Genomic DNA, 18,331 nt, shown 5'->3' with positions numbered 1-18,331 from the left:
CCCAGTGGGTAGGAGCCACAAGAGCACCAGCACACAGATACTCATGCAGCAGCTCGGCAGTGAAGATACAGGAAGGTCCAGGCATGGAGTTCAACGTGCTTTAATGTAGGGCAACGCTGAATGAGTCCAGGGGACAAAGACAAAGGAGGGTCCAGGGTATAAATAGGCAGAGACAAAGGAGGGTTCAGGGTATAAACAGGCAAAGACAAAGGAGGGAGGGTACAGGGTATAAATAGGCAAAGACAAAGGAGGGAGGGTACAGGGTATAAATAGACAAAGACAAAGGAGGGTCAAGGAAAAGGGGCTGGAGAAGAGCATCAGGGATCCAATGGTCTGATGGCTCAGGAGCGGTACACAGGGAAGGGACCAACAGGGGAATGCCAGGGTGGATGGGTGGGGTTACACAAATCAATGGGAAAACACGGAAGGGAGAACTTACTAAATATTAACATATAAAGGTAAAAGGGGTAAGGAAGGCCAATGGGAAGGACAGAACTGGGACAAATAAACATAGTGCTGCAGAGCACCATGGGAGAAACCTCTTTCCTCGCCCTATCCTGGGGAATGCCTGGAGCTAATGGTGCATCTCTCCAGGGTATTGTCATTGCCTTCTCCTCAGTAGGTTTCTGGGCCTGCACATAAGTGAGCAGGATCCAGCTGGTGACCACAGTCAGTCACAGCAGGTCAGAGGAGGGGGGAATGGGCTGTGTCCTCTTCTGAGCATAGGGTTGGGTTTTGGAGCTTTAATGACAAATAAGTGATGAGAGGAAGGATCTAAGAATTAAATGACTCTTTAGGTCTAGGTGCTGACAAACCCTTGCTAGGGCACAGAAATAAGAGAGCTGGGTTCCCACTGGAGCTTGGAACAGCAGTCAAAATTTGAAGTCTGTGTTCTTAAAATCATAGAATCTTAGAATGGTTTGGATTGGAAGGGACCTTAAAGATCATGTTGTTCCTATCTCCATCATGGGCAGGGACACCTTCCACTAGACCAGGTTGTCCCATGTCCTGTCCAGTCTGGCCTTGAACACTTCCAGGGATGGGCCATCCACAATTTCTCTGGGCAACCTCTCTTTTCTTAACAAAACTTAGAAATGCAGAGTAAGCACTTGCAGAGCGCTCTGAAATGTTAGTTGTTTGTACCTTCAGCAGCTGCCTTGTTTGCTGAGCTTTTGCTAACCTGGGTCTCTATGCAACCACGTCTCTAAAAATTTGTGAGGTCTAGGTTGATGAGAATTTCAAGGGGAATAATTATCCAGAGTAAATTTATGGATCCAAATGCTGCTAATATTACTAGGCTTTCCTGGTGCGTGCCTCCACAGTACAGACTCTCCCAGAAGGCATGCCTAGTTCCTGCTAAAGTGTGTCTGTCACAGAGCAAAATTTGGCTCGTGGTTGTTTCTGAGCACTGATCTGCATGAGAATCTGTAGTTAAAGGGGAACCTCTTCATACCTGCAGCCATGTCTTGTGTCTTTTAAGGCTGCGGCAGAGTCGACTGAACGTGTCCCACTGCAGCCTCAAGGTCTGGCCCCAGAGAGCCACTTGTTTGAGAGAAATGCTGATGATGCCCCAGACACATCAAAGATGAAAGGAGTAGGAAAACCCAAAAAGTTTTCAAGGTTCAGCATTTACAAGCACCTGCACAAGCACGGCGTGCACCACGCTGACAGCGTCAGCAGCATCGACAGTGAGTCAAGTAAGTGATGTTCAGCTAAATAATGTGTATAAAGGATGTGTGGAGGTGGTGGGTGGGTGTATGTGCACGTTCACATGATTTCTAGGGCAATGTGTCCTTTGTGTGGAAGGAAAGTTGACAAGTTACCTAACTATCAGAATAATAGCTGTGTGTAGTCAACATGTAAATTTTTGTCACTGCAAAATAGAGAATAAAGGTTTTATGTAGATTTTTTTATTCAGCTAATTAGCAATTTTCATGAGCCATCAGATCATGTGATACAGTGTATGTGATTCTTAATGTTTGTATTGTTGGAAAGTGTTTTTTCCTGCAAGAGAGAATTGAATCTTTCATTTTTCAACTTGGATTTATTATAACAAGCAAATAATTTCTGAATGGGATTATCCCCTCTCATAGACTACTGTTAAAAGCTAGGTTTTAAATAAGTTCACTTAAATAGAGATATTCCAAATTTACCCACTTACTGGAGAGGAAAGTCTGTTCAACAGTTGAATGTTATTAATTCACGACATTAAAGATAATTTCAGTGCTAAAATTACAAGGATCAGCTTGGCAATTGTTCCAGAATGAAATCCTTCCTGAAACTCCTCAGCTTCTAAAGATGGGGGAACTTACTGGAATTTCCATCCCTCCCTGCTGATCTTTCTCTTGCATCTGGCTCCTTATGGGGGTCTTGGTTGCAGTCAGCTCAGGACACAGCCATGGCTTGGTACTTCATTACATCTGTTTGGGTTAAAACCAGCTGGGTCCTGAATTAGGTCCTTTGCCTGGCAGCCACTTGCAGTTTCAGCAAACTGACGTCTGGTTTGAGTTCCTGTCTGCCAGGTGTCTTCAGACAGGAGCAGGCACAAGGGTGGCAGAGGTGGATGTGTGTTTTTGCCATGAATAGAGCATCTTGACTTTCTGCAGGTTACTCTACCCCCACTAGGAGCCAGCCGAATATAATCCAGAGTTTAAGGCCCCATCTGAAAATGTTCCATCACCACAGTGAATCCAAACAGGGGCTCGCTGAGCCTCGGGAGGGTAAGTGGAGGAAGGCAGAGCTGTGGACCCCTTCAGGCTTTAGCTGCTGATGTTTTTGCATTATAACAAGAGTGAGGTTGGGTGCCAGGATCAGCCTTTGCTGCTTGTTGTTCTCCCAGCATCCTTATTCCTTCTCTATGGGCAACCTGGCAGAAGAGCCTTCTCCAGAAACTACAAATACTGCAGCATAAATAAATAAGAATTAAAAACCCCAAAACAACAGCAACAACAAACCAAAATCAAACAAATGAGCAAACAAAAAATTTGCAATAAAGACAGCAGGGAACATTTGCAGAAATAGTTCTGATTCTGGTACGTGATGATTTCAGCAGCTTTCATCCTGTAAAGGAAAGAGCTGTTACTGGAACTGAGAAGTTCTGTATTGGATATTTTTAAAGTAAGCCTGATGCAGGAAGACATGCAAACAGAGAGAGGAAGCAGCAGAGTGGCTGCTGCCAGTCCTATGTTTGGACAAAGACTTGGATCCCCTCTTTTGCCCCTAATTAAAACCAAGGAAAGCACACTCAGTTGAGACAGGAGCTGGGGAGTTGTGAGCACTGAGCTGTTCCCATCTCTGGACTGGTATTGGAAGGGCCTGTCCCAGTGTGGTACCTTTCCAAGATGCCTTTGGGTTCAGCAACGGAGTGAGGAGTAGTTCTTCAGCATCATCCTCTTGCAAACATCTTCCTCTAAGGCATTAATTGCCAATTAGAGAATATTGGTTACAAAGTAGTGGCAGGCAACAAAGCATTTCCATGTTTGTGGAGACAATGTGCAGTCTCCCCTGTGGCCATTCATGCTCACTCATGAGTCACTGTGCAGTCATGGAGCGTGTGTTGGCCTGCATCCCACACATTTCCATTCCCACCCAGGCTTGTGGAGTCAGTGATTCCCCTGCTCCACCTGGACTCTCACTAGAGGCTGGAGCTTCCCGAGGCAGCTGTGGTGCAGACCTGCTGCATGGCATTTCTGGCATGGCTTGGCTCAGCTCGGCTTGGCGGGGTCACAGCGGCGCTGGCAGGGCTTGCTCTGTGTCCGCTGGTCTTGTGCTGCTGCCAGTGTGTGTTTTGTTGGCTCTTGAAAGTTGGTTTTTCTGTGTGCTGAGGGGTTTTGTGGTTACCTGGTGGCGTGGTTGGGTTAGGAGGAGGTTTCTGCTCGTGGCATTGCTGTATAATTACTGCTTTAATATTTGGTGTCACAGATGAAGGCTTCTCTCACAGTCAGGAAGTAACACCAGGTAACTGTTTATGGTCTAGGCCAACATTTTTGGATTTTTTAAGAGCCTGGAAAAAGTTCACTGCACCAGAATATGTGCTCTGGAAAAGGGATCCTGTTAGGAGGGAATATCCCTGCATATGGTATGTCAGACCATTTTTAATCAAAACAAATTTGGAATTCAGGATCCATTTGTTCAACATGTTAAATTGTATCCAAAATGACACTGCTATTTGGAAAAAACAAAATGATGCTAAGAAAAACCACAATACTTCATGAGGGAGCATGAACATCTCATTCTAGATAATAAATACTACTTCTATTAGAGGAGATACACCCTGCTAGAGAGGCAAAATAATAAACTCTCTAGCAGAGAAGATGGAATTGGTTCACTATTAATATAAAATATATAAAGTAGATGATATACATGGTCTGCCATATGGGAATATTTAGGTGTAATTGAACTGGGGAAAGGCAAATGGTTATAGGGTGATGTAGTCCAAGATAAAATTCAGCATCTGCTTTTCGTTTCTGTAACAGACTGCTATTTATAACCTCTTCTGATTGTACAAGAATTACTAAAATAGGGAAGAAAAAATATTGACATATATCCCTGAAAGTAACAGGAGGACTAGGGAGAAAGCAGCTTCAGCTGCTTGGGACAGGCAGTTCCATGGCTGTGAATCTCTCACTGCTGTGTGCAGTGGATGGCCATGACTTTGGAGAATGTTTTTGTTTTGTTTGCCTGGACAGATAAAGGATCCATCCGTAGCCTGAAGACAGGTGTTGGAGAGCTGCTTGGGGAAACCAGGTTCTGGCACGGAAAAGACTATTGCAACTTTGTTTTTAAAGACTGGGTTCAACTCGACAAGCCTTTTGCTGGTGAGTGGGAGTCTTTGCATTCCCCAGACTTTCTTCTGTACCTTTTTGGTCTCAGATCTTATTTTTCCTGCCTCCAAGCCAGAGGTAACAAGGCTGGTTTGGTTTGGTTGATAGGAAAAAGCAGCAAAACTCCCTTTGAGGGGTTTTAGGGCCAATGATGCCGTTGCAGTCCAAATCATCTGCCTTGGGGATGCTTGGTGCCAGAAACCTCAGTCTGAGGAGGGGGATGCTGTGCTTTTCCACACTCATGTCCTTTGTCTGAGGAAGTTCAGCTGTGTTCCCTGTCCCACAGACTTCATTGACAGATACACCACGCCCAGGATGCCCTGGCATGACATCTCCTCCGTGGTGCACGGCAGAGCCGCGCGCGACGTCGCCCGGCACTTCATCCAGCGCTGGAACTTCACCAAGGTGGGTGTGGGTCTCACTGCTGGGGGCACGGAGGTAAGCACAGCCTTGCCTCATCCCCCTGCCCTCTGCAGGCATCTGTTTTATTTCCTTGTGCTGTTTGGTATGTTGCAAGCATTTTTTCTTTATCTGTTGCAAGCATTTTTTCTTTATCTGTTTTTTTCCCCCCCTGTGCAGATTATGAAACCCAAATACCGGTCCCTGTCCTACCCATTCCTGTTGCCAAAATCTCAGCAAACTGCTCATGAGTTGAAGTATCAGGTGCCTGAGGCTGTTCCTGCCACAGTCCAGGTGGGTGTTAATGGTATCATACTCACATACTCCTCAGAGGGTTTGTTCTGCATCCTTGCAGGAAGTTTGAATGCCTGACAGACCCTCTGCAGAACTTGAATGATAAGATACAAAACTCTTACCTAATTCAACTCACAGATTAGGTGATCAGATCCTCAAATGCAGTAGAATAATGGAACACTTTTAATAGAGAGGCATAAATTTATATCTCCACCTTTGAGGTAAGGGGACTAAAGTGCCTGCAGCACTCAAGTGGTAGGAACACTGTGACTTTGCACAGCCGTGTGGTTTAATGGTTTGTTTTCTGCTGCTCTTCATCTAACACCTAACATTTGGGCTTTGTGATTCAAGAAGGCCTGATGGGTTGAGGTTGCCCACTGAGTATTTATCTCAGATCTTAGAGCAGTCTGCCAGGCCCTGATGCCTCGCTCAGACGGGTGGTGGTCAGTGAGAGCCCAACATTAAGTGGTGTCTTGGGGCTGTTGCTTTCTGCCTTGAGCTTCATCTGCACTTTATTATGCAGCCCTACACCCCCGTGGATCCTCTGCATTTCCACACAGTCAGCCCACAGTCTGATTTGTGACAATCAGTTTCACAGTCAGAATTGCCAAGATATCTCTGTTCAAAAGCCCAGTTTGCTCTGTCAAGTGCACATACTTGAAGACTTGAATATTGCTGTTACCCAGCAGAAATAGGAACTTGTTAAAGAGTACAAAGTCAAAATAGTTATGCTGAAGCAGCAAAACCATTGTGTGTCTCTGTGGATGAAAGATGTATGAAGTAAGAGCAGTTAGACCAAAACCAGGAAAAATGCATGACTTTGCTCTTTGTAAGGAGTGGTCTGCCCAGATGACAGCACTGCTTGGGGAAGCTTAGTGAAATAAGATGCTTTTTTTCTGGTTTGTGGGTTGCCAGGGCATTGTCTGCTCCTCTCTGTGTGGTGTGAGGGATGGGCAGCACAGGGATCTTGTGTCAGGGTTCTGGGGTGTTTTACATCAGCCTCCAAAGCAAGGCTCCCAGCTTGCTGGGAAGTAGTCCCCTTCAGGCATCATCCTGTTCCCTGTGGCTGTAAATGCCTCCCTGTCTGTGTCTGACACCAGGTTTTTGGGAAATCTTGTTCTCATGGAATTGATGGGGCTTGTGTCCCCTGAGCACACTTTAACCGCAAGATAAGCCACAACTTCTAAATCACGGGGTTTGCTGTAGCAAAAAGTTAAGCTCTACTGATTACAGAACTGGAAGCAGTTCCCAAAGGAGAAATTAAACTGAGAAAAACTTAGATGCAGCTTCTCTTCAGTCCAGCTGCAGAGCTGCTGGCTCAGGGCATCAGGCCGTGGGAGAGGAGGATGGACTCGAGCGGTGGCTGCGGAATCCGCAGACTCCGGTGCTGAGTGATGGGTGAGCAGTTGGAAAACCAGCCTGGCCACCACATTGCTGAGGCATTGCAAATAACTGATACATCCAGGAAATGAGGGGCTGCTCTCAATGATGCCATAAACAGCAAAAAGAGAGCAGGTTTGTCTTGTAAATTATTCATTCGAAACTACCTTGCTCATTTCTTATTTATGCATCTGTCAAAACAACCCTGCATGTAGACAGATAAACAAACCTATGTGATATTTAGCTGCAAATGGGTTGTCCTGAAATGTACCAACCTTCGCAGTATGAGGGAAAACTGGTGGGGAAGAACTTTGTAGTGCCAAGCCTGGTGGAAGCAGTGAGGGGGACTCCTGCCCAGGCTGGGGCACCCTGTCTGGGTGCAGGTCCCCAGGCTGCTTCAGCTGGGTTGTGATTTCTGGGTGACCTCCTCAAACTCCAAGGCAGGGATTTGCAGGCACATAGTAAAATTTTGACTGTCTCCTCCCTAATACCCACAGTGGCTTGGTTTCCCTTGGTCCCCAGGTGACACAAGTGCCCTGAGCATCCCTGAAGTCCCACTGTGAATCCAAAAGTGACTCAGTCTCTCCTCCTGATTTCAGATTTGGCTGCTGTAGAAGTGGGGACAGGGGAGGACACCTGCAGCCTGGATCTGAACTCTCCCTCCTGGTTACCTTTTTCTGGAGCTTCCAGGGGGTGCATCAGGGCATCCCTGTGTGACTCCTCCTTTTCTGCAGGGACAGAAATATCCACCTCTTGCCTGTCCAGTTTATTCATTTTGGAGCAGAGGGCTCAGGTGCTTGCATCTCCTCTCAGTGGTATGGTTATGCACAGAAATAAGCAGATTTCCTAAAATCTTTACCAACTTTTTATCCAGAAAAACTACAGCAATATTCTTGTTCTTCTTAGTATTGAATCCTTCAGCTGGTCAGCAGCCAATCCCTCTTATCTCCATTTGAGTGCTGTGTAGGGATTTTATTAGCAGAAGTTACTGCCCCAAGGTAAAATCCAGCATCCCAGGACTGTCTTGGCTGTGAGGTGATTGAGGAAAGCCTGGCTGTTAGTTTCTTGTTTCTGACCTTGTTTGCAAATCTGTCTTCAACTGTGGGCAGATCAGAGGAAGGGAAAACACAAAGGATCCTTGGGGATTGCAACGTTGCTGCAAGCCCAAACCATTGACCTGTCAGCAACAGATTCCAGCCTCATTGTACCATCTGGTTTTGCTCTCCTCTGTGAGAGGAGAGGAGTAGGAAAGCATTTCTGGGAGGAGAGAGCACTGACAAGGGCTTTCCCCTGGGCAGGGAGGATGAATGCAGTGTGTGTGGGAAACACTATGGAGGTACAGGCTGGGAAGGAGGAAAAGGAGTCTGGCATGCTCTCCCATCCTTTTTCATTTGAACTTCAGGGCTTTGCTTGCAATAAGCAGCGTGATTTTTTGCACGCTGCTTATTGCAAGAGCACTAAATTGATTTTTGCAAGAGTCAAATAGAGATCTGCCAAAGGCACTGCCAGATTTTTTTCCACTATTCCATCTCCCAGTTTCCACTCCAGAGTTTGCAGTTATCTGCCAAAGCCAGCATTGCAAAAGATATGATGTGGTGAGGCAACATCCCATTCCTGATGGAAATGCAATGAAAGTTTAATGCTCTGGCAGCAGCTGACGCCCTCACCTCTTTGAAGTCTGCGTGAGAGCCCTGCTTTGTTCAGGGTTTATGCACTAGCCCTCAGCAAACATCACATTTATTACCCTTGTATCAGTTGGAGAAGTTAAAGGGATGACAGGCTATTGAGAGGCTCAAGGGAGGGGAAGGGAGAGGCTGGAACAGCTCTGGATGGGAGGGGCTCTGCTGGGCAGCATGTGGCCTTTTCTCCCCATGAAATAGGTTGGGTTTGAACCAGCTGCCTTTAAATACCTTGACAGGAAAGAAAGGTGTCCAGAAGTGTGAGATGGAGCACCAGTGATAAGGGAAGGACTGTGCAGCAAACTCCCAGGTGTTGGTATGTGTGAGTGCCACAGCTTTGTCTCCATGGGATGTTGCCTTGGTGGCACTGTCCTGTCCCTGTGGCTGCAGACCTGTTAAAAACAGCTTTATTTGGAGGAGGTGTCCAAGATGAAACACCTTATACTCATTCTGCTGTCCCATCCAACATTTTCTGACACCTCTTCTTCCCTTTGCCAGGGGATTTGAGGTTGTACCTGATGGGAGCTTTTTGGGTGGTGCTGTGGCAGCTTTTTGGAATTAGCCATGACATATTGTGCTGGGGTGAGGCAGAGGGATGGTGGCACTGTAATAGGGGCAGCCTGGGGTGTGGAGTGAGCTGGGGTGCCAGTTATGTGGAGGGGTGAGGAGGAATGTAGGGAAGGGCAGGTGGATGATGCATTGGGAAGTCATGGTGCTGCAAAGGGATGGTCCTGAGTGATGGTTCTGTTGTCTTAACTAGCAAGAAAAAAAAAATCAGATTTTGTGCACTAGAAAGCTACAATCTGCCACTTTCTAAAGTGCAGTTCCAGATTGCTGTGCTGGTGAGAGTGGAAGTGCTGTGAGCTCCAGGCTGCATATGGAATAATTAGCCTGCTTTCAACCCTGAAAAACTGTTTTTTTCTGTTCTTATTAATGCCAGTAACAGCTTATTAATGCCAGTGGTGGAATTTTGTTCAACATCTCGGTCTGCCGTGGTGCTCAGTGTTGTTTCAGCAGTGTTTCAGCCCAGCTTGGGATGAGTGGGAACTCTCAGCCTTGGCTTTGTAAATCAAATGAGTGATTTAAAAACCTTGGGAATGATCAGCATGGCCTTGAAGAGGCTTGTGCAGGCAAAGGGCAGCTGTTTGGCACTGCTAAAGGCTGTGACAGCCCTTGTATTCAGGCTGGCTCCCTCACTCCAACATTTGTGACCCCAACAGTCATTTAGGGAGACTGCAGAGTGCACCCTCCTGTTGGCCAAGAGAGCAGCCAAACACGAGAGTTGCAGGGCCTGGTTTTTACTGGGAAAAACAGATGTGAGAGAAAGCTCCTGTCCAGGTGAAGGAATTAGCTCAGGAACCATCTGCTGTTTAGCAGCCATGGCCCTGAGTGCCACCTCCAGAGATCCTCTGGAGACAAGAGGGTTGGTTTGGTGGATTCCCAAGAGATCAGGATTTTGCTGGAACTGACACGCACAAATTCGCAGATCCCCAGCCCCTGGGTCTTGTGCTGTGTGGGACTGGCCCCAAGTTCCAGTATAATGGTTATATTGAGATATTTTAAGGGTATTGTTTCAATGTTTCTGTCTTGACAGTGTTTAAAGAGAGAGGCTAATGACGAGTAACTATTCTCCCAAGCACTTGATTAAAAACTGCCCACACTTAATTAAAAACTACATTTCCATCTAGGAAAGCGTCACTTGGGGTGTAGTGTGGCTGCCTCTTGACTCAAAAGTGCAGGAGGTGCCACAGCTTCTCTGGCTGTGGGGAGTGGGATGCTGACTGCTGTGGGGCTTGCTCAGCCTGGCCCAGAGCACAAACAAAGGTTGTTTCTGATGTTGGTTGGGCTCTCTTGTGCAAAAACTGCAGGGTGGAGGGCCAGGACATGCCCTGGTGATCCTGCAGGAATCTACTTTAAAAGTGAATTTCCAGTAAAAACTAAGAAATAAGTGTGGGCAGCTGAACAAAAAAATTTAAAAGTTGTATCATCACAAATGGGATGGCTTGTGCAAGAATTTGGCAGAAGAAACAAATGACCTGAAGTGCTGAGGGCAAAGGCATGGCCTGCATTATCAGACTGACTGTGTGATTCTGTACAGCCTCCTTGGGGGAAAACACCCTGCCCCAGCTGGAGACAAACTTTAAAGTGTTGGGCAGGAGATCACTGATGGGGATGTGCATCCCAAAGCTTGGAAATTTAGGTTGTTTTAAAAGCAGTTTATCAGAAGACCTTGAGCAAGAGCAAGCATCTGGAGCTGTTCAGGTGGGAGAGGGCACTAGTGCAGCAGTGGGACAGGGCTCTTATGTTTTTAATCAAAACATTGCTAAGTTTCACTGCTATTTCTGCCTGCCCTCTCTCACAATGACAAATGCACTAGAAATGTTGCACTTACTACCTAATTTAGTAAAAGCCTGGCTGTGCCAGGGAAGAGCCTTGGCCCTGGGATAATTCAGGTGCCGTGGTGCTGTCCTGGATGGACAGAGCTGGAGGTGTCTCTCTCTTGCTTTCCAGGTGATCCGCTCTGCTGCTGACTGGTCTGCTGGCATTAAATACCACGAGGAGTCCATCCACAAAGCCTACATCAGCGTGATAGAGAACAGCAAGCACTACATCTACATAGAGGTCAGTGGCAGGGAGGGAAGGCAGGAGGGTCCTGATGCTCTGGGCATGGCTTGCAGCCATCAGGAGGGTAATTACTTCTTGAGGTTTGGCCCTCAGTTTTTAGGCATTTAGACAGATCCTTTGCCTTCAGTGGTCTTCAGCCAGACTGATGGCTGTGTACCCTGACAGCCATCTGACCATGAGGTTGAAAAAAGTAGACTTCTCCTTTCTAAGGCTCTTTGCAAAATTGCCAGCAGCTTCCATGGCCTGTGCAATAGTCTCCCTGTCCCCTCTGTGGCTTTGCAGTGTCCCTTGTGGATGCCTAAACCTCCCACTCACAGGGCAGCTCTTCATCCACAGAGCCTTCAGCTGCAGCAATCTCTTGTGTCAGAGTGACACTCAGTGCTGGCTGAATGGAGATGCTTTTTCTCCTCTTTTTTTTTTTTTCCTTAGGCTCTTGTTAGGTTGCTCTTTACATGAACTTTCCAGGGAGTGTGGTTAATAAGGACTAATTCATTCCCTAAGCAAGCACAGACACACATATCATTTAATCATAATTTTAAAAAGCTCCACTCCAATGGCACACAAACCCAGCTATCTTTAGTTGTTCTTGGTCTGAAATAAAGCATGCAAATACTTTGGGTTGGTTGCTGGCAGTGTCTGACAGTAGCTTCTCTTGCTTTTCCTGCAGAACCAGTTTTTTATTAGCTGTGCTGATGACAAAGTTGTCTGGAACAAGATTGGTGATGCGATTGCTCAGAGGATTCTTAAAGCTCACAGGTAACCTGTTCTTATTGAGGCAGTGGAGCTCTTCAGGTGCATTTCCATGGTGTGGTGCAAAAAAATAACCCCTCTGTGGCCACAGCTGGACAGTAGCTGTGCCAGCACAGAACTGAGCATCTGCATTTGCAGCAGTGAGACTCCTGAGTGGTTTCTTTGCATCCAGAAAGTGATTTTCTGGACTTGCCCCAATGTAAATGTATTTTTAACTACAGAACTTGTTTAAAGGCAAGTCCTTTGTGCTCTGGTTCAGTGACACCTTTGCTCCATTGCCAATTTGCCTTGAGCTGGGTGGTCAGGCAATTCCATGGGTGGGAAGCGTGAACTGGGATTTGTGGTTTATTTAAATCAGCTAGAGAGGAGTGGCTTCAAACTGGGGAAGCAAACACATTTTGAGGATTTGACTGCAGGGTTCTGCTATTGTTTGAACAACTTTTTCTGGTACATGCTGGAGGGTGTTCACCACCTCCAGTCTTTGCAAGGGGACCGTTGTTTGTTCCTGGATGGATTGAATCCAAGCACGTTTTAGACTCTCCTTCAGCACACCTGACCCTGTGTTAACATTAATGCCACAGGTAGTGGCTTGTCTTCACTTTGATCCTGGGCAGCCTTGCTTAGGGTTGCTCCCCTGGAGTCTCTTTGAGACATACATTTCATAGTATAAAACTGTACCCTGCTCCTGCTGGGCTGAAATACAGGAAACTTTCTAAACTTTTCCCTTTCATCTCTCATGGGCTTTTTCACCACACACGGAGATGGTTTTTTGCATGGATTATTTTTTCCATATTGTAGTTGTCCAGAACTCTGCAGTGCCTGCTTTTCCAGAAGTTATCTCTCTAAGGTTGCAGGAATTTTGTTCTTTTTTGCACTTGAGCTTGGAAATTCCCACTTGGATAAAGGTACCCAACCTGAGACAGCCACCAGAGTGCAGGAAATGTCTGCAAGGCCACAGGAGCTGCCCTGGGTCAGGCTTTGTTCAGGGCACTGTGGAAAGACTAAGAGTCTATCTCAAAAGGGGGTCACACAGATTTAGTGACCCATTTCCAGATATGATGCTCACTTCTGCATTACTCTAATTGTATGCCAGTATTGTGCTGGCTTAATGTTGGCAATTCCTCATGGAATATAAGGTTCAAATTCTGCATTACCTAAGATTAAAAGTAAATTCAGACCTAAATGTTTTGTATAATAACGCTGATTTTTCAAACTGCCCCAGGAGAACAGCATTTCATTATAAATTAAGGTCTGTAGTGAGCTTGTATACTTCTCACTCTTCTAGACTAAATATTTTCTACTGATGTTATTAATAATGTTCTTTTCTTGGTTTTCTCTTTTTTTTCATGGGTGGCTCTCTAAGCAGTTTGGTAAACACTGTCCTTATACAAACAAGCTGCTTTTTGGGGAATGCTTTTGTTGGTAGACCTTTCTCATGATACAAACAGACTTGGTTTCACAGTCTCTTGTGTCTGGGTAAGGCCTCATTAACTATTTCTGAGCTCTGCTGGTGAGCCAGAGCCAGTCTGCAGTGCCCAGCACAGCTGGAAGGAAGTGCTGGTTGAAATGAGACACACAGGTCTCACTGTCTCCCTCCCAGCTCAGATGGGACCCCAGTGCTTCCCAATTCCCACACCCCTAAATTCACAGGCATGGTTTGCCCGAGGAAGGAGTGCTGCTAGCAAAAACTGCAGACTGGCTGGCTCATCCTCAGAGTGCTGCTGAAATGGTTTTGTGCTGATTAAACTGTGTTTGCCATCTAGTGGCAGCATCCTTCCATGGAGCATCATCCTTGTCCTTTTCCTCCTCCTCCAGGGCACAGAGCAGGGAATTCCCAGCGCCCAGGGGCACCTGGAAAGTGCTCTCAGAGCAGATGTACCTGGCATTTGTCAGCAGAGGAAACCCAAAGGGAGCTTTGAGAAAAGTCCCAAGCAGTGCCACAGTAATAGCTTTTGTTCTGAATGGGGTCAGGATTAGGGTATGGATTAGTCTGGAGAACTCTGGAACTGATTTTTGGGTGCTGTGGTGTATCAAGGATTTATTTGCCTTCCCCCAGTGATCAATGTTCTGCTTGTGCCCTGAACTTTTTCCACCTTTTGTGTGTTTTTGACTTCTGAGAACCAGGAGGCAGTGGGAATATTGGGTTAGGTTTTGAGTGTCTGCCTGTGATGGCTCTGTAAGCTTTGCTCTGCAGGCAGCTGTCCCCACCAGTCTGCACCAGTATTGTGTGACTGGCCTATTGGGATGCTCAAACAAACTCCTCTAGTGGCAGACAAAATCTGAAAAATCCTTAGCCTGCCCCTGAACTTCAGTAAAAGTGTGTTTCTTTTCCTTTAGCTTATTTTGTTGTTTGCTGAGAGTAAATGATTCCCTCTGCTCCTGAAGGAGCACTCAGAGCAGCACTGATGGCAGGTGATGATTTCCTGAAACTGGAAATGCACTTCATGCTCTGCTCCCTTAAAATCTGTGTGGTGGCCTTGGATGGGAACCAACTCAGTCACCTCTGGGGAAGTGAAACTGAGGGGACTTCACCTTGTGTCCAGGCTGGTGTAAGCCTGCCAGGCTGATATTCCCCACGCTCTCCTGTTCCTCAGGGAGAACAAGCGTTTCCGAGTGTACGTGGTGATCCCGCTGCTGCCCGGCTTTGAAGGGGACATCTCGACGGGCGGGGGGAACGCGCTGCAGGCCATCATGCACTTCAACTACAGGTACCTCAGCCAGGCTGTCAGACCCTGCACACCTCCACTGCTGCTGGGGGTCCCCCAGCCCCTCCTGCCATCAGTGGGACCAGCGTGGACAGAGCTTTGGGCAACCTGGTTTTGGAGAAGGTGTCTCTGCTCATGGCAGGGGCGTGGAGCTAAATGAGCTTTAAGGCTCAACCAACCCAAACCATTTTATGGTCTTAGGTGATTAAATCTGATTAAATTAGACTTGCTGGCCAAGATTTGTCTCCAAACCTGCCTTTTTGGCTGATACTTAGCCTGGCTCTGCCTGTTGGTCCCATGCAGGCAATGGCATCTTCCCCAGTGGGATTCCCTGCTCCAGGATAGGTGTTTTGGTGGAGGGCACTTGCAGCCCAGCAGGTCTCATAGGAAGGACTGAGATGCAGCAGGATAGTCCTTGTGCTGAGAAATGTAGAAGGCAAAATGGCCCAAGATAGTTTTACTGGAAAGCTACTATGTTATGGTATGGCCACGGCACAGTCAGTGTGCAGAGACTGCTGCAACCCTCAGAGTGAAATCCCCCTTTTCTGCTGGCCTGCAGGGGTCCTGCTGCACCTCCAGGAGAATGAATGGGGCAGGGGACACAAGCAGATGGAAAGTAGCACATCCCCCTGACCCTTCTGCCTGAGCTTCCTCCTGCAAGGGCAACCAGAGGAAATTACCTGTGGGTTGGTTGGTTCTCAGTGGAATTCCAGCTGTGGCTTTTCCAGCCCAGCCATAATCACACAAACTCCCTGACCTAGTGTTCTGCACGTGTCAGTGTTTTTCTTAACGTGATTTCACACCCAGGCCTGGCACAGGGCGTAGCAGCCCTGCTTGTCACACGTTTACTATCATTGCCACGTGCTCTAGAAGGCAGAAGTGCTCCCCAGCTCCTCTGCAGGTTGGTATAAGCTCCTTTAGGAACAAGAGCAGTGCTTTATGTAGTAACAGTCATTTGGGAAAAGAAGCACCCTGTTTCTCCTGCTGTTTGAGAGGCAGCTGTGTTTGTGATTTACCCCACCCAGTTCTGCTCCAGCACAAGCTGCTGTCTGGAGCCACGGGGGTGCTGATGGCTGCCTACCTTCTTTCCAGGACCATGTGCAGAGGGGAAAACTCCATCCTGGGCCAGCTGAAGGCAGAGGGTAAGAACTTTATTCCTCTCCTCTGTGTTGTTTACTTCACTGTGTTGCTGCTGTTTGATGGATGCATCTGTAACACGTCATGCAACACATGCTGCGGGCTCGTGGGGCTGAGAGCGACCTCCTCCTTGCTCATCCTCCCATGGCGAGCTCTGTTGGGTCACACAAGCCATGGCCACTTGTCAGAATTCAGACCTGGCTGCAGCCCTGATCCAGAGGAGGGGAACACCCCAGGGAGGAGCGCAGCACAGTTGCAGCTGCTCAGGATTGTGTTATTTGGAAAATGTCCTGAGCGGGGTCACGCTTCTGGGAGCCGTGAGCGCTCAGCCTTCCCCGTGGATCCCACACAGGGTTTATTTCTGGCAGTTGTCAGATGTGGAGAGGAAGAACCTGCCTAAGCAGGAGGCTGTTTCCTTGCCATGAGGAATCCTGCTGGAATTTGCTCTGCTGGGAATTGGAGCACTGTGAAAAGCCACATATCACAAACACTAGGACCGTGCATAATGCCTCATTTGTTCTAGGTCCTGGTGTAAATCTGAACTGCACACAAGTGCATTAGGACACATTTGCCATACTGACCATGGACAAAACACCTGCTTCCAGCCTCCTTTCTGCAGGATCTAGAGAAACAGTCTCATAGTCCATCTATTGTGTTGTGCCCAGGAGACTGGAGTAATTTCCCACTGAAGTGGGAGTCTCTGAGCAGGCAGCAGATCAGAGCAGCATAATGAGCTCACAAGAAAATTTTCAAGTCCATTTTTAAAAAGCCCTATTTCTGTTATCTGTTCATTTATAAGTTTTAAAAGTCAAAAGTGAACTCATAGGGGTCTTCATGTAAACAAAGTTTGTTTTTTTTTTTTCTCTTCCACCTCCCTCATCCCATCAGTTTTCTTGTCTTTTAATTTTCAGTTGGAGATAAGTGGATAAACTACATATCATTCTGTGGCCTTCGAACATATGCAGAGCTGGAAGGGAAACTGGTCACGGAGCTCATCTATGTGCACAGCAAACTGCTCATTGCTGATGACAACACAGTTATAATCGGTGAGCAGGGGCTCCCAGGAGGGGTTTGGGCCACTGGCTTATACCTGGATCAATCCCTTCCCATCCCCATGCACAGTGCAGGCTGCAGTGCCATGGACTTTTCTATGTTGTCATTTCTTTCCTGAGAAATATTTTGCTGTTAAACAGCAAAAAAACAAACCCAAAAACCAAACCCATAAATTCATCAAGAGGGAAGAAAGGATTCAGAGGGCTGTCATTTCATTTGTTTTTCTAAAATCTTTGAAATCTGTGTGTAACCATGAAGAGAATCCCAGTGCAGGGAATATTGTCCATCTGTCTTGTATCAAACTCTGCTCTAGCAGGAAGACTTGTGAGACTTGTCATCTGTTCCTGGAAGAACAGAATGTGCTGTAAAATTTGGAAGGTTTGGACAACATGTGTCATGTATCAGCTCCATTTCCTAAGAATGGGACAGTATGCTATAGGGAGTAATAGATATCATTTCATCCTCTTCTCTTACTGCATTTATTCTGAGAACATGAAGCAAAAACAAGAGTTCAGGCTCAGAGCTCTAAACTGCAGCAGAATTTCAGCCTGTTTCTTTAAAGAAGCCCTTTTTGAGCTGTTATATCAGCAATAAAAACTTTGCCAATTGATGCCTTAATACTAGAATTTACAAGACTCAAAATATGTCCTCTCTTCAAAGCAGTGGTCTCGGATGCCCTGTGGTGAGGTTTGCTCCTCTGTCACCTTCTCAGGGGCCAGATCCTGTCTGCAGTGGCTCTGAGGTGGTTTGATATCACAGCAGGAGCTGTGTTGTTCCTGCTGGGATGGTCTGGGGGGCCTGAGGCAGCTCTTAGTTTTCATTTTCTGTAACTGTAAGCTTCAGGGTAGATTTTTATACAGCCTGTGCATCTCTGCTGCCTGGTGAGGGGATGGGAAGTCATCCCTTTTCCACATAAGAGGGAGTGCATGGAAATTAAGTGCTCATGGAGCTACTGGGCTGGAGGAGGGGGTGAAAGGACAGAGAGGCACTTAGCTGGTTTTTCCTCTGGAGGTGTTGGCTCCCCTGGAGTTAATCCAGTTCCTGGGAAGGCTCAGTGACTAACTGCAGCCTGGGGGTCTCTTACAGCTGTGTCTGGAGATTTTTTATTGTTGTTGTGGTCGTTTATGGGGTTAATGACCTCATTATGCCTATCCTTCCCTGAATCTTGGAGCCAACAGCTGCAAGCAAACAGTGTTCCCCCATGCCCTGCTTTCTGATGTCTGTGTAGGACAGAGAAACCTCTTTGGGGGAACAAAGCCTCAGCTGGTCTTGAACACTCCCCCCTGAATGGCACAGCAACCTGGTCTAGTGAAAAGTTTCCCTAACCATGGCAGGGAGGTTAAAAGGAGAGGAGCTTGAAAATGTAGGACAGAGAAACCTCTTTGGGGGAACAAAGCCTCAGCTGGTCTTGAACACTCCCCCCTGAATGGCACAGCAACCTGGTCCCTAACCATGGCAGGGAGGTTAAAGGAGAGGAGCTTGAAAG

The 18,331-nt window shown here is 47.0% G+C and overlaps 1 protein-coding gene across 1 annotated transcript in view; it reads left to right on the top strand.

Annotated features, from left to right (window-relative positions):
• The window catches only part of PLD1 (phospholipase D1), a 62,130-nt gene that overhangs the window by 36,590 nt on the left and 7,209 nt on the right, over window positions 1-18,331 (top strand). The window contains exons 15-24 of the mRNA XM_041405811.1: window positions 1,481-1,697; window positions 2,607-2,720; window positions 4,689-4,817; window positions 5,110-5,228; window positions 5,403-5,516; window positions 11,087-11,197; window positions 11,868-11,956; window positions 14,545-14,658; window positions 15,748-15,797; window positions 16,704-16,838. Of these exons, the coding sequence (XP_041261745.1) occupies window positions 1,481-1,697; window positions 2,607-2,720; window positions 4,689-4,817; window positions 5,110-5,228; window positions 5,403-5,516; window positions 11,087-11,197; window positions 11,868-11,956; window positions 14,545-14,658; window positions 15,748-15,797; window positions 16,704-16,838 (1,192 nt within the window). The remainder of the gene's footprint in view (window positions 1-1,480; window positions 1,698-2,606; window positions 2,721-4,688; window positions 4,818-5,109; window positions 5,229-5,402; window positions 5,517-11,086; window positions 11,198-11,867; window positions 11,957-14,544; window positions 14,659-15,747; window positions 15,798-16,703; window positions 16,839-18,331) is intronic.

The sequence above is a fragment of the Onychostruthus taczanowskii genome, unplaced genomic scaffold (genome assembly GCF_017590055.1).
Source record: "Onychostruthus taczanowskii isolate IOZ18803 unplaced genomic scaffold, ASM1759005v1 scaffold24, whole genome shotgun sequence".
Lineage (NCBI taxonomy): Eukaryota > Metazoa > Chordata > Aves > Passeriformes > Passeridae > Onychostruthus > Onychostruthus taczanowskii.
Note: the sequence above shows the minus strand (reverse complement) of the source record. Positions and strands in the feature narration are given on the sequence as shown.